The sequence below is a fragment of the Notolepis coatsorum genome (genome assembly GCF_963971535.1).
Source record: "Notolepis coatsorum genome assembly, chromosome: 6".
Taxonomy (NCBI): Eukaryota; Metazoa; Chordata; class Actinopteri; order Aulopiformes; family Paralepididae; genus Notolepis; species Notolepis coatsorum.
The window spans coordinates 90308518-90322493 of record NC_140170.1 but is presented as its reverse complement, the minus strand read 5'-3'; the positions used below and the strand labels follow the sequence as shown (position 1 = coordinate 90322493).

The 13976-nt window shown below is 43.0% G+C and overlaps 1 protein-coding gene across 1 annotated transcript in view; it reads left to right on the top strand.

The window, feature by feature from the left end:
- Positions 1 to 749: 749 nt before the first annotated feature.
- asic1b (acid-sensing (proton-gated) ion channel 1b) overlaps positions 750 to 13976 on the top strand; it is a gene marked incomplete at its 5' end in the record, with an annotated part of 514910 nt that continues 501683 nt past the window's right edge. The window contains one exon of the mRNA XM_084316401.1: positions 750 to 1978. Within this exon, the coding sequence (XP_084172527.1) occupies positions 1608 to 1978 (371 nt within the window). The remainder of the gene's footprint in view (positions 1979 to 13976) is intronic.

Genomic DNA, 13976 nt, shown 5'->3' with positions numbered 1-13976 from the left:
ACCTCAATAACTAGAATATACATATATACACCCTTCTGAGTGAACGGTTCCTCCAGTAACCTCTGAGCTGTTAAAGGTTCCTCCTGGAACCACCCAACCAAGCAAGGTTCCTTGAGTATCCCCAGAGTTCTTTGAGGCTCTCCCAATTCTAAGAGTGTACAATACAACAGTATTGAGTATTATGACAAAGCTACAAAGTAGCTAATTTATGTATATTACTATAATAGTATTATACACATGTGCATACAGGGTGTGTGTGACTATATGTATAGCCTACTGTGCTGCTGTCTATACCATCGTGTGTGTGTGTGTGTGTGTGTGCGTGCGTGTGTGTGTGTGTGTGTGTGTGTGTGTGTGTGTGTGTGTGTGTGTGTACAGGGCTGCAGACGTCCTTTACAGCTCACATCAGCAATTCAAAACATACCTCTCTCTTTTCCATCCCCTTCCCGCCCCTGATGTATACATGTATAGTAGTAGCTCACTCGCATGGTTTAGTGTTATTATTGTTGTTTATATATATGGGGAGGAATTGCCAGCAATAGAATCGCGCGATTTGAAGCTGCAACCGACCTCGTCACCCGACGGTAAAACACGTGCCGTCCAATCCTCGCTCTCTCCCGTTAGGGGCGAATTTAATTGATCCGGGCAAACCACGACGACCGCCTCTGGTTAGGTATCCACTATGATCCCGAGCGTTCATTTCATACGGAATGTGTTCAATCGGGGATGAAACCCATCATGTGTTAGTCTACTTTCCATCTAATAACCTAGCTTATTTTCCAAGGGTGAGCCCGGCATAAGGAGAACACAAAAGACTTATCATCACTGCATTGTTGTGTGGCGGCTATTCGATGGAAGGGATGCGAGCATGCAGGGGATGCGCGCCCGGGATGTGACCTGTTCTGATGATGCGACTGCTGCGTATTCTGGTTTAGATCATCCAGCGTTATTATCCGAAGACTGCTTTCAGGGTTTAGCAGTTCGAAATCATTGCCTTGTTGTTATTACACAGATACCGGGACTGTAAGGGGGAAAGCAATGCCTGTGCCAAGATGAAAAGCAATGTAGCCTAGTATTACTCACAGGCACAGCATCCAGAGAATAACCATCACATCGCTTTGATTTAGCGCTGAGAGCCTTTGGAATAAAACTGCAGCACCTTTCTTAATAGTAAGTTATTTTTGTTGATTTTTATTCTGGAGGGAGGGAGACATCAACTTGAACCTTTCGAATCGCTCCAGTAGTGCACGAGGAGGAGATGCCAGTATAATTAGGAATCTGTCCATGCGCGCTGGGGAGGCTATAAGTATAATATTGGTTATTATGGGACTGAACCAAGGTAGAGCAAGAGTTGTCCCTTTTCTATTTCTCTGATCTCTGTTGATTTAGGGAGCAACAATATAGGTTTACAATTCCTTGGACATTATTTGAATTGGTTTGTGGTGGATCTGTCGGGCTGCTGTGCCGGGTGTCAGTGACGCAACGCACACATCTGGATGAAGAACATAATACATGCTTAGAAGGGCGTGCACTTCCCGTCAGTACCTTCACTTTACTAGCTCCCCTCGCCTAAAAAACATATCCCCCCGTTACCCCTCTGAACCCACATGGTCGTGATGGATCTCAAAGCGGACTCGGACGACATGGACTACAAGCGACCGGCTCCCATTGAAGTTTTCGCGAGCAGGTCCACACTGCACGGCATCGCGCACATGTTCACTTATGAACGGATGTGCGTCAAGCGCTGCTTGTGGATTCTGTTGTTCATGGGCTCCCTGGGGTTCCTGGTGCTGGTGTGTGTGGACCGGGTGCAGCTCTACTTCCAGTACCCGCACGTCACCAAGCTGGACGAGGTGGCGGCGCCTCAGATGATCTTCCCGGCTGTCACCTTCTGCAACCTCAACTCCTTCCGCTTCAGCCGAGTGACACGCAACGACCTGTACCATGCCGGGGAGCTCCTTGCCTTGCTCAATGGCAGGTGTGTGTGTGTGTGTGTGGATTAATCTCTCTCTCTCTCTCTCTCTCTCTCTCTCTCTCTCTCTCTCTCTCTCTCTCTCTCTCTCTCTCTCTCTCTCTCTCTCTCTCTCTCTCTCTCTCTCTCTCTCTCTCTCTCTCTCTCTCTCTCTCTCTCTCTCTCTCTCTCTCTCTCTCTCTCTCTCTCTCTCTCTCTCTCTCTCTCTCTCTCTGTGGCCCATGCATGCATCTGCAACATGCCTACCTGTAGCACACCTGTACCTCTACCTAGCCCACTGACTAGCCTATAGGTTGGAGACCTATGATGTGATTTTTTCCCCATTGTAGCCACCCGTTGAAGATCAAAACTAGAGTATTACAGCCAAACCATATTGTGTAGGTTCATAATCTGTGATGGAAATATATACAACATTTTTATACTGTTACAACCAACAAAGGTAAATGTTTTAACTTAATATTTGAGAGAATGTGTGATATATCGTAATCTTGACTGGTTTCCATGGTAACTACTACAGTAGCCATATGCCCCAGCATGTAGGCTGGTAAAGATATGCCTCAGAAAGTGTGTAAACGGAAGTACAGGCTACAGGCTTTCCGGTTTTGACAAAACAATTATAGAAACGTGTGAAGTGCACAATATTTCCTCGTTTAAGCCACTGCAACGGCTTTGACTGAAGAATTTACTACATGACCGGGACGTTCTAGCTTGTTTGCCGACAGGATTCGGGAAAAGTTTGGTCCGTTCGGAGGCAGCTTCCAGGGGAAGTAGATACACCGGAAATTCTACCCCATACACACTTTCGGCCGTAGTTCTTTACCAGGCTTTATCTCACGGAGGAGATAAAACTGGGAACAAGGTTACCCAGCATGTCTCTGCAAACTTGACGTCATTTGACGTAATTTTTTATTTTTATTATTATCTTTTTTAATGATATTTTCCCCCCTTCTTTTTCCGTTTTTCTCCCCTCCCAATGTTAGTCGTTATGCCAATTCCCAATCCCCTTCCTGGTCGCACTCTACCCCCTACCGTCGGTCTGGGAGGGCGGAGACTATCACATGCTTCCTCCGACACATGTGTACCCAGCCCACCACTTATTTTCACCTGGCAGCGCGGACTCTCACTGGGAGAGTGTAACGTGTGGAGGTCACACTACCTCCCTCCAGATCCTTCCCTCGCTGTGCAGGCGCCCCGACCAAACTGTAGGAGTCGCTGTTTACAACGACCCGGACCCACCCACCGGCTTCCCTCCCGCTGACTCTGCCAATCGAGCCAGTATGACGGCCGGCCAAGCCGGAGGCAACGCTGACAGCCGGATTCGATACCAGTGTCTCTTGCGTTGGTGACGAGCGCTTAGTCCGCTGCGCCACCCAGCCGCCCATTTGACGTAATTTCAACACGACCACTCGCATTGTATGAGCGTTAATGTTGTACAAGTACAAGTATATATAGTACAAGTATATTAGCTATAATGTTGTTGTAAACCGTCTTTGTGAGTTGTATTTCATGCGAGACAAATTGTAAGACCAAACTGCCAAAAAAGTTTAGCGTGAGCAACCATGTTTTTCTGACTTCGTAGCTCGAAACACACATAGTTCTGAGATGAGGCGTTTCCCACTTCCAACTTCCCATCTCTGACCATAAATGTAGCATGACATAGACTACTCGCTCCACACAGCTCCACTGGTGTTAATCAACTCGTGATTTCATTATGACTTGAATGAATCCATCAGGTCTACCATACCATCACTACAAATGGAGCCATTATATCTGGACCATTACATGGACCGTAGGGCCTATAAACCGCTCCCAAAAGCTTCACTCATTAGGCACCGCAATTTACAATAAGCTACGAAATTACATTCTGATGGATTTGAATAATGGCAATACGTTTGCTTTGATGTTCCCTGTTGCTCTGCTCAGCTGCAGCTGAAAGCTTTTATGTTATACATGGAAGAATAATATAGTGGTGTTTTAACACCCATCTCATTGGCTGTCAGTATTCTACTACTGTAGGCCGTACAAACAACATGCTGGAAACATACAAAACCTTTTAAGTATCGCTGTCACTGTGGACCTGGATTTGACCTCAGTCAGGTAATTGAGTAAAGAAGGGGTGGGATGGAGGGTGCCTTTTGAAGAGAGACTTTAGAGAAAAGGGATTCATATTGGAGTCGAACGCATGGACGGAACGTGGCTTCACTTGCTTGCTTTCTCTTGTCTTTTTTGTGATTTTAAATGGGACATATTATGGAGAATGGGTTTTTTCTAGTCTATGTATGGATTTGGCATAGTCTCGGATGTTATTTAGGTGCCGGGGAATAATGATTATGTACTCCTTGTCATTTGGCGACAGTTTGGCGACAGTGGCTCAGGAGGTAGGGCAGTCGTCTGGCAATCCGGAGGTTCCCGGTTCGATTCCCGCTCCTCGCGGGCATCGTGTCGATGTGTCCTTGAGCAAGACACTTAACCCCTAATTGCTCCCGATGAGCAGGTTGGCACCTTGCATGGTTGCCTCCGCCGTCGGTGTGTGAATGTGTGAGTGAATGGGCAAATGTGAGTAACAAATTGTAAAGCGCTTTGGATAAGCGCTATATAAAAAAGCAGCCATTTACCATTTAAAGTCTTCAGATTGACAATCCTAAACAATCTGTTCAGAATTGGGTATCCATTCCCTCGATGGAGTCACAATGGGATGAATTTGTTTTGATTAATCAATTAGCTTTGGAGCCAGGAACACTGCCAGTGCTTACCTAATGTGCTGGTGTGGGATAGTCAGGCAAGGAAAGAAAATAATTAGTTTAAGATGTGATGTCAGCTATACCCACTAAAAACACCGTGTGAAGAAAGAGGTGTTGGAAAATATTAGACTAGGGATGGACAAAACTCACAAAATGACTGGGAACAAATCGGAAATCGAGCTTCCACGTTAACGTATGGTTTTGTTTTTAATAGTGAATGTGAGGTAATCCAACAAGCGAGCAAACGTTAGCTGGCTGCTGCTGTCATTGCAACAGCTGAGCTGACACTAGCGGACCAAGCTAGCATATTTCTGGGAACAAAAGCATTCGTTCTCAACATTACATTACTGTGTGAGCTTAGTGAAACAACATGGCAAACGTACAAAACGTTGCTACCATGTAACATCTCCGGTCTCTCTTTCCTCATCTTTCTTTTCTGTTCTCCCAGCTGTTAACAGACTGTTATGCTATCTGTACCCAGTATGCTGTTCAGCGGTGTAACAGTTAATAGGGTCCCCTCCCAACTGTGTAGGTGCCGGTAAAAACAAAGTAGAGACAAAATTATATTTGCATAAACTATTAAAATTCTTATTTAACGACTATTTGAATATTTGAAAATCAATGCATCCCTAATTTAGACTAGTTTCTTTGCAAGCAATTTAACTAACACATTCCACAGATTCAAGGAAGTGTAAAATTGGCGAAACGATACTGGAAAAAAACGAAAAACACAAAGCTATATAAACATGTAGATACAATTGGATGAGAAGGAAACATGATACACTGATCACGTGAACACCTCAGGTTTCTGATGAAAAGGTTGCTCTCAACCCTTGTTAGCGTATTGTGACAAAGGAGAAAATGTCACTGCACTTCCCTACTTAATCATTTTAGATGGTTAGATAGATTGGCACTTTATGAATCCCATGGGGAGAAATGCACACGTCGTCAGCAACATATGAAACACAAGCAGATGGATAGGAAAACAATAGGAATGAATCAGGGATGAAAAAAATGCCTATACATAATATGAAGAACACAACACATTATATTAAAATCAAGTTCAAGTTTTCAAGTTTGTTTATTATTTGTCACAACAAAATACAGAATACTTTATGATGAAATGATTTATTTCTGTATGAGCCCCTGAGAGTGTGCAACATACAGTAAAAAAAGTAAGTAAGTAAGTAAGTAAAAAAAAAGAAGGAATTAAGAAGTTAGCCTCGATTAATCGCATGATTGTCCATAGTTAACTCGCGATTAAAGCGCAAATTAATCACTTTTTTCCCTTTTTTTCTACCTTAAACAGATTTTTTTCAAGTTCCAAGTTTTAATACTCTTATCAACATGCGAGTCAACAAATGCTTGCTTTATGCAGCCATTTAACACAAAAGGATGACCCTCATGCATTGCAAATTTGCATCAAATTCAAAACAGAGTGATGCACAAAATAACTTAACTTAACTTAATAATAATTTAAAACAATGAATAAAGTGTGCATGAAATAATAGGGGAAAGAAAACGTTAGGAACTTGTTACATTCACCCACACAAGGGCTGAGTAATCACACACGGTCCCCCCCTCTCTCTCACACACACACTCTCAGCTCTCTTACTCTCTTGCCCCTTCCTCATCTCTCTCACCCCCTCTCTCTATATATCTCACACACACACACACACACACACACACACACACACACACACACACACACACACACACACACACACACACACACACACACACACACACACACACACACACACACACACACACACACACACACAAACATAGTATCAATGAGAGCATCAATAATACACCTGAGTGAAGTCTAGTTAAAAACAATTTAAAAAAAGTATATTTTTTTCTTTTCTTAATCGTGAGTTAAAAAAATACATACATGGAAATACTGACACATAGGCTACACCCTACCGACATAATAACATTATTAAACACAAGATTTAAAGAAAAATGCCCAGCAGTGGATGAAGAATGTCAACCCCCCCCCCTGCTGAGGGCACACGCAGAGAGGAAATTCATGTGTGAAGGACGCGGTTCCCTCTCATATCTTATAGATATTCACCTTGCTTTGATCAGGGCCGCTCTCGGCAAGCACTACTGTGGGGGATGTGCCTTTGCGGTCGCAGCCCCTCACCTCTGGAACAGCATCCGACATGTCCATTAAATGCCCCTCCATCGAGTCTTTTAAATCAAAACTCAAAACCCATCTATATCGCCTGGCCTTCCCTGACTCACTTTGACTCTTGCCTTACGTGTTGACGTGTTTTTCTGTTTTTCCTTTGTCTATCCGTTGATTTTTTTTTTTCTGTTTATTTTATACTTTTCTTTGTTCTTAGCTTAGCTATGTGAAGCACTTTGGTTGACAAGCATCACGTTTAAAAGTGCTATATAAATACATTTGATTGATTGTCAAATCCACCATCCTACAAATTCTCCACTGTCTGTAGATTCACTCAGTACTGTACACACAGCGTGCCTGTATGAGGGATGTTGATCTGTCACCTGGCCGGTTGTAATTGTGTGCTTTGAAATAGTTACCCTCCTCTTTCTATGTCAGGGGCTAACCTTTTTCCCAAGGAGCACATGTGCTCCTAAATGAAAAAATGTAGGAGCGCACAAAGAAATCTAGGAGCACACAAAGAAATTTAGGAGCACAGTGAAACATTTTTAGTTTATTAACAAACTATTTATTACTTGCATATTATACTGTGCATGCGTGTGTGTGTGTGTGTGCGTGTTTGTTCGTGCGTGTACGTGTGCATACGGCACGGTGGTGTAGTGGTTAACACTGTCGCCTCACAGCAAGAAGGTCCAGGGTTCGATTCCCGCTTGGGGACCAGGTTTCCATGATGCCAGTTACCCAGGTGGGGTATCTCCCAGGCCTTTCTGTGTGGAGTTTGCATGTTCTCCCCGTGCTCGCAAGGGTTTCCCCCCCGATAAGATAAACCCAATGGAAAAACATGCACAACAGATCGCTAACGCTGTGGCGTCCTTGACGAAGACGGACAGGAGCACTTGGATTGGTCCCCGGGGCACGGCTCACGTTGACGCCCTATCTGCTCCCGGCTGCCCATGGGGGGAAGAACAACGGGATGGGAAAAGTGCAGAGAGACATTTCATCGGCGACTCAGTGCATGTGTGTGTGTGTGTGTTCCTGTGAGTCGCCCATCTCGCGTGTGTGTGTTAAAACTGCATGACAAATAAAGACTTCTAGTCTAACAATTATTATACTAAGGGACACACATCTGTGCAATAGCACATACCACCAAAATCACACATTGGCCCATGCCTACTAGACGCAAAGGATATAGGTTGTCCAGCTGCTTTTGTATGTTGTAGTGTTGTCACGATACCAACATTTTGACTTCAATACCGATAGGAAAGGTAATGGAATATATCATTAGATGACAGAACATGGACAATTCTTTATACAATTATTTAATTTAAAAAGAATTTTGAACAAATGTTTTTTATTTTTCCTTTTTTTAACATGAAACTAGACAAACAATACAGTAAGAGTAATAATCAATGATAAATCACAGGACAATGACAGAAATAATAATAACAATAATGACAGTCCAGTAATTAAATCAAAATAAATATTATTTAATTTAATTATAATTTAAATTCATATTTTGACGCTGTTTAAATGTAAATAATCAAATATTATAAAATAATTCTATTACAGCTGCTGAGCTATATACTATAGCTAATGTCCATAAATATCTTCCTTTTGAATGAAATACGTTCAATAATCTAATCAGGATTGTTAGCAGAGAGGGAGAGAGAGAGGGAGGGAGGGAGAGATGGGGGGACGGACTCAGCCCCCACTTCCCTCACTATTGGATGCCTCTGATCATTCCCAGGGATAGCTTAGTTAGCGTTAGAGCGACGTGGGCATTCCAGAATGGCTAGGATGTTAGACAATTGTTAGACAATTGGACCCGTTGCTCGCGGAGTTTACATTACACATAGAAACAGCGCGACTCGCGAGGGAAGTTGTCACACAGCTGTCAAACGCAGGGCTGAAGACTCAAGCTAGATGTCATAGCTTCTAGAATTGAAGGTCCGCTCTGCTCTGTGTCTATTATGAAATGACAATTGCACGTTACCACGCCCACTACGCAAAACCATTACTCGCACACTGTGCTCCTAAATAATTTGTCCAGTTCGCACATATCTATTTTTAGGGGCAAATGCGAGTGAAATAGTCGCACTGTAGAGCCCTGTACAGATATACGAGTCACACACATGACCGTGTAGCTATATACGAGTCACATCCATGACCGTGTACGCACGCACACAAGGAAACTATAAAATCACATCCATCACTTCACTGTGTAGCACGTGCAATGGTGCCAAGTGTGGTCAACTTTCAGTTCGGATGACATTGAGTTGAATGGGATCGCCATCTCCTTGTTTATGACCTTTACATTTAAACAGGTTATTACCTCACTCGGATGCCAATTTGTTGCTTTGTTAACTAGCTAACATTTGATATATTGGTTGATTTATATTTCCTCAGATAGCTGGAATTCTTTGAATTTTAATACATGCTTCAATAGAACTGGCACCAAAGTTTGGCACCAAGCAGAGCATCGAACGTTGGTATTCTGACGTCATGACTCTTCCCTCTTTTATAGTTTCCTTGCACGCACTCACTCAGTCACTCACTCAGTCACTCACTCAGTCACTCACTCAGTCACTCACTCACTCACTCACTCACTCACTCACTCACTCACTCACTCACTCACTCACTCACTCACTCACTCACTCACACACACATATGCATGGTAGACAGACACTCACTCACTCACTCACTCACTCACTCACTCACTCACTCACTCACTCACTCACTCACTCACTCACTCACTCACTCACTCACTCACTCACACACTCACTCACACATATGCATGGTAGACAGACATACATGACTCTTCCCTCTTTTATAGTTTCCTTGCATGCACTCACCCACTCACTCACTCACTCACTCACTCACTCACTCACTCACTCACTCACTCACTCACTCACTCACTCACTCACACATACACATGGCAGACAGACACACGCACTCTCACTGACTCGCTTGCACACACACACACACACACACACACACACACACACACACACACTCTCTCTCCACAAATTAACCCATCGTAGGGAGCATTGATGCAACGTGTGTGTATGTGTGCCCAAGCATTTAAGAATGCCAGTCTGAACACATCACTCAGTGTTTATTTTTAGCATATTGATCTACAGCGCTCTTTGGATCCTACCTCTGTGGTACATATGAGAATGTCACAAATAAAATCGACATATTCATACACAATGGTCTCGCTCCATGACCCCTATATATGTTTGAATGCAGATCACTGACTATTTATTCTACTCCTTGAAGGTGCATGACAAATGTTATGTGTTGTGTGTTATATTATAGTTGGCTATACCTTCTGAAAGTGAGGGCCTGCCCTGCAGAACATTATTTTGAAGGTAAAGGAAATCTCTGTGGATTTGTCTCCCTATATTTATATTATGAACTGTAATGGCAAAACCGGTAGGGCAGGTCCCAGAAGGCCTTTTTCATAAGCAAGATATGCTAGGGAAAAAGGAAACAAACTGAAAACAACAGTGTTTTTGAATGAATGAGAGAGGGGGGGCATGAAAGGTGAGGCAGTGGCAACCCAAACCAAAGTGACTTTGGGCCGAGCGAACTACAGAAGAGGGCAACGACTACAAGCAGAGGCAATTAACTTGTGTCTGGTAAGCTGCATGATGAACAAGGCTTTATCCCCGCGTAATTAGTGTTGTTTGGGAAGCCACTGTGTTGTCTCGCTGATAAACACCCTCTCTCCTCTCTCTCTCTCTCTCTCTCTCTCTCTCTCTCTCTCTCTCTCTCTCTCTCTCTCTCTCTCTCTCTCTCTCTCTCTCTCTCTCTCTCTCTCTCTCTCTCTCTCTCTCTCTCTCTCTCTCTATCTCTCTCTCTCTCTCTCTCTCTCTCTCTCTCTCTCTCTCTCTCTCTCTCTCTCTGTTCCTTTCACCCATCTGTCCCACTCGGCCTGGTGGGGAGGTGTTTTGTTCTGAACTTTCTTCCACAACAAAGAAGAATCACTCTGAGTGCTAATGAAATAGAGTTACAGAGGTTTGAACAGACTGTAGTAAGCGTTTTGTGTACTCACATTTCGGTTTACTTGTTGCCAGATGCCTGTTTTTGAGTTTCAGCTGAGAGGCAGGAGCTGGAAAACATAATGGTTCCATAGCCTGAAGTCTTATCTACAGTCTAGTTCCAAAGTTTAGAACAATCCCACGGATAATTTGTGTTTTACAAAGGTTTTTGTAATGTGTGTACCCGCGTTAATTTGGCATGATTATCCAAAATGACCGTCCGCTTCCATTGATTCTGAGGCTCTAGTCAACACAAAGGACTTCCCTGGCTTCTTCTACCCCTTTCTCGTTGCAATCAGCCCTCACATAAGATAGCGTTGGCTCCAGTATTTTATTGGCTACAATGGTGGTCAATCATTTTTGCCAGCAGTGGTGACTGGTCCATTCAGTACCCGGCCAAACCGGACGTGGTCACTTCTCTGAATGGCGTGTCAAATGTTTAGTCTTGTAACTCGAGACTGGAAGCACGTAATAGGTAGAGTAGGGTGACGATCGAAAGGCGGCAAATTCATCTTTCCAACAATGTATTGGTTTGGTTGATCAGCAAAAACGCAGCCCAGAGCCGGAGCAGACAAGGGAAAGGTGCTGCTACGTGCAGTCGTGCACGCTCGTGCGTGACGGCCCGTCGCCTAAGTGGTTAAATAGCTCTACATTCTGACAGCCATCACTGATATAGTGTTTTGTCAGTAACATGGGTCTCCCAGTCCCTCCACTCTGCAATAAACGCAAAATACATTTCCTGGTATCCCGTTCCCACTTTATCCAATCAGGAGAGAGAACCATAGATATTTTTTATTTATTTCAAGAAATATTGCCAAGCCAAATTTGCTTACTGAACTGGCAAATTATTTTACTTGTTTCAAGGACACATTGGCTTAAAACTAATTTTAAATTTTAAATTTTTGTCAGACCATTTTTGCAGTGTGGAGTTCTGTCTCCTGATTGTATAAAGTGGGAACAGGATACCAGGAAATGTATTTTCTGTTTCCTGCAGACTGGAGGGACTGGATGTTACTGACCAAATACTCTATATCAGTGATGGAGTGTACAGCTATTATTATAACATATACCACTTACTTTAACAAACAAAAAAATACCAGGCATTTGTATGTCTCCCACCCCCCTACTCTTTATACGCATGGAATTCATCATGAGCTGTGGCCAATTGGGCTGCAGGAAACCCCCCACTTCTACTGCTTCATGCTGCCTGGATATGTGCTTTAGCTTGAGCACTCTATGCATTATCTTTATGGAATTATCTATTGGCGAAGACCAGTGTTGTAGACGATAGCTGGGTATGTGCACAAGGTCAGTTGGACTTGTACAGTGTATAAATAATGGCTTTTCAAATGTGTACATTTGAGTTTTGATTGTTGCACTACCATCTGGTCAACTCGTGTGAAATTAGTTTGGGCATGGGCAGTCCAATACCTGTGGCACATTTCATGTCTCTATCATGTGATCTTTGTGAAAACGTGTGTTTTTGGTGGCAGATCAGACAAAGAGTTCATGAGTAACGTGTCACGTACGACCACTCATCTTGTAAAATCACCCCCACAGTATATTCATCAGTGGCGGCTGCTGACCAAATTTTTTGGTGAAGCACAAATTATTATATTATATTATATATTAAATTATATTTGAAAAACATCCCCCACTGTGTGTGTCAGTGGTCAGTGGACACAGATGAAAACATATTAACATTAGGTGACGGCGCACCTGACCAGACACAGATGCAAAAAATTACATATTCGGTGACGGCACACCTGACCAGACAGATGAAAACATATTAGGTGACGCGTGACGGCACACCTAACCAGACACAGATCAAAACATATTAGGTGACAGCGCACTAAAACATATTAGGTGACAGCGCACCTGACCAGATCAAAACATATTAGGTGAAGGTGACAAGGAAAAGGAAAGATGAAATTACCAACCTGGGTTCCATCCTAGAGGCAAATCTTTCCTGTGACAAAATGGGATCTAATGTAATAAAACTAAGTCAACCAACGAACTAGATTCCTGTACCGGATCTCCTCTCTGGTAAACAAGAATACCTTGAAGACTCTAACAGGAGCACTCATTCAAGGGTAACTACGACTATGCTTGCACCTCATGGTACCAACGCACCTCAAAGGCACTAAAAACAAGATTACAAACATCACAAAACAAACTGGTCATACTACTGCTTGACCTTACTCCTAAAACCCACCTCACCCCTGCCCATTTTGACAACCTAGGATGGCTTAGAGTAGACGACAGAGTACAGCAATTTGCAATGGGCCTGGTCTACAAGATACACTACACCACTAAGATACCCATGTCGAAATACTTCCCAAAGGTCAGTGAATACCACAACCACAATACCAGAGGGAGTTCCACAAATAATGTTCAACCCAGATAAAACCATTAAAAAAGTTTAAAAAAAGAAAAAAGAAATTAACAACTTTTTTTTTATAAAAAAAATCATCATAACTGAGATTGCATAGGTCTATGAATCGAGATCACGATTTTGTTTCGATGAATTGCCCAGCCCTACTGTGTACAGTAAGTTAGCTTGGTGATCATCATTGGGATGTAATATAAGCTAAGCTAAAGGTAGCTAACAAATTGGCTAGCTACTGTTAGCATACAAGCTTTTACAAACACTGTACTTACTTTTTCATCCTCAACTTTTTTTCTGATCCAGATGCATAAGTCCTCTCCATGTTGCTGATTTATACTTCGATCCTTTGGTGCAAAGTTTCATTTAGCCTACAGTGCTACTGCCTACACAGTAATGTTACTGTCTGTACAGGGCTCTCCAAGCCCTCTCAAAGCAGGAAATGGTTGGATAGGAAATGGTGTTCTCTGATTGGTGTAAAAAAAATTGTGTCAGAACTGTCAATCATTCAAGCCCCATTCAAATAAATGAGTGAGTCTAAGCCTCACGGGTGTGCACTTAGACCAGTTACTGTCCAATCAAAGGTGCTATTTCGCTGCCATTCACTTACATTAGCTAGTGAGGCACTTGAGGAATGTGCCTCACTACTAGCCAATGTAAGTGGGAGCTGTGTATCACTTAAAAAAACAAAAAAAAT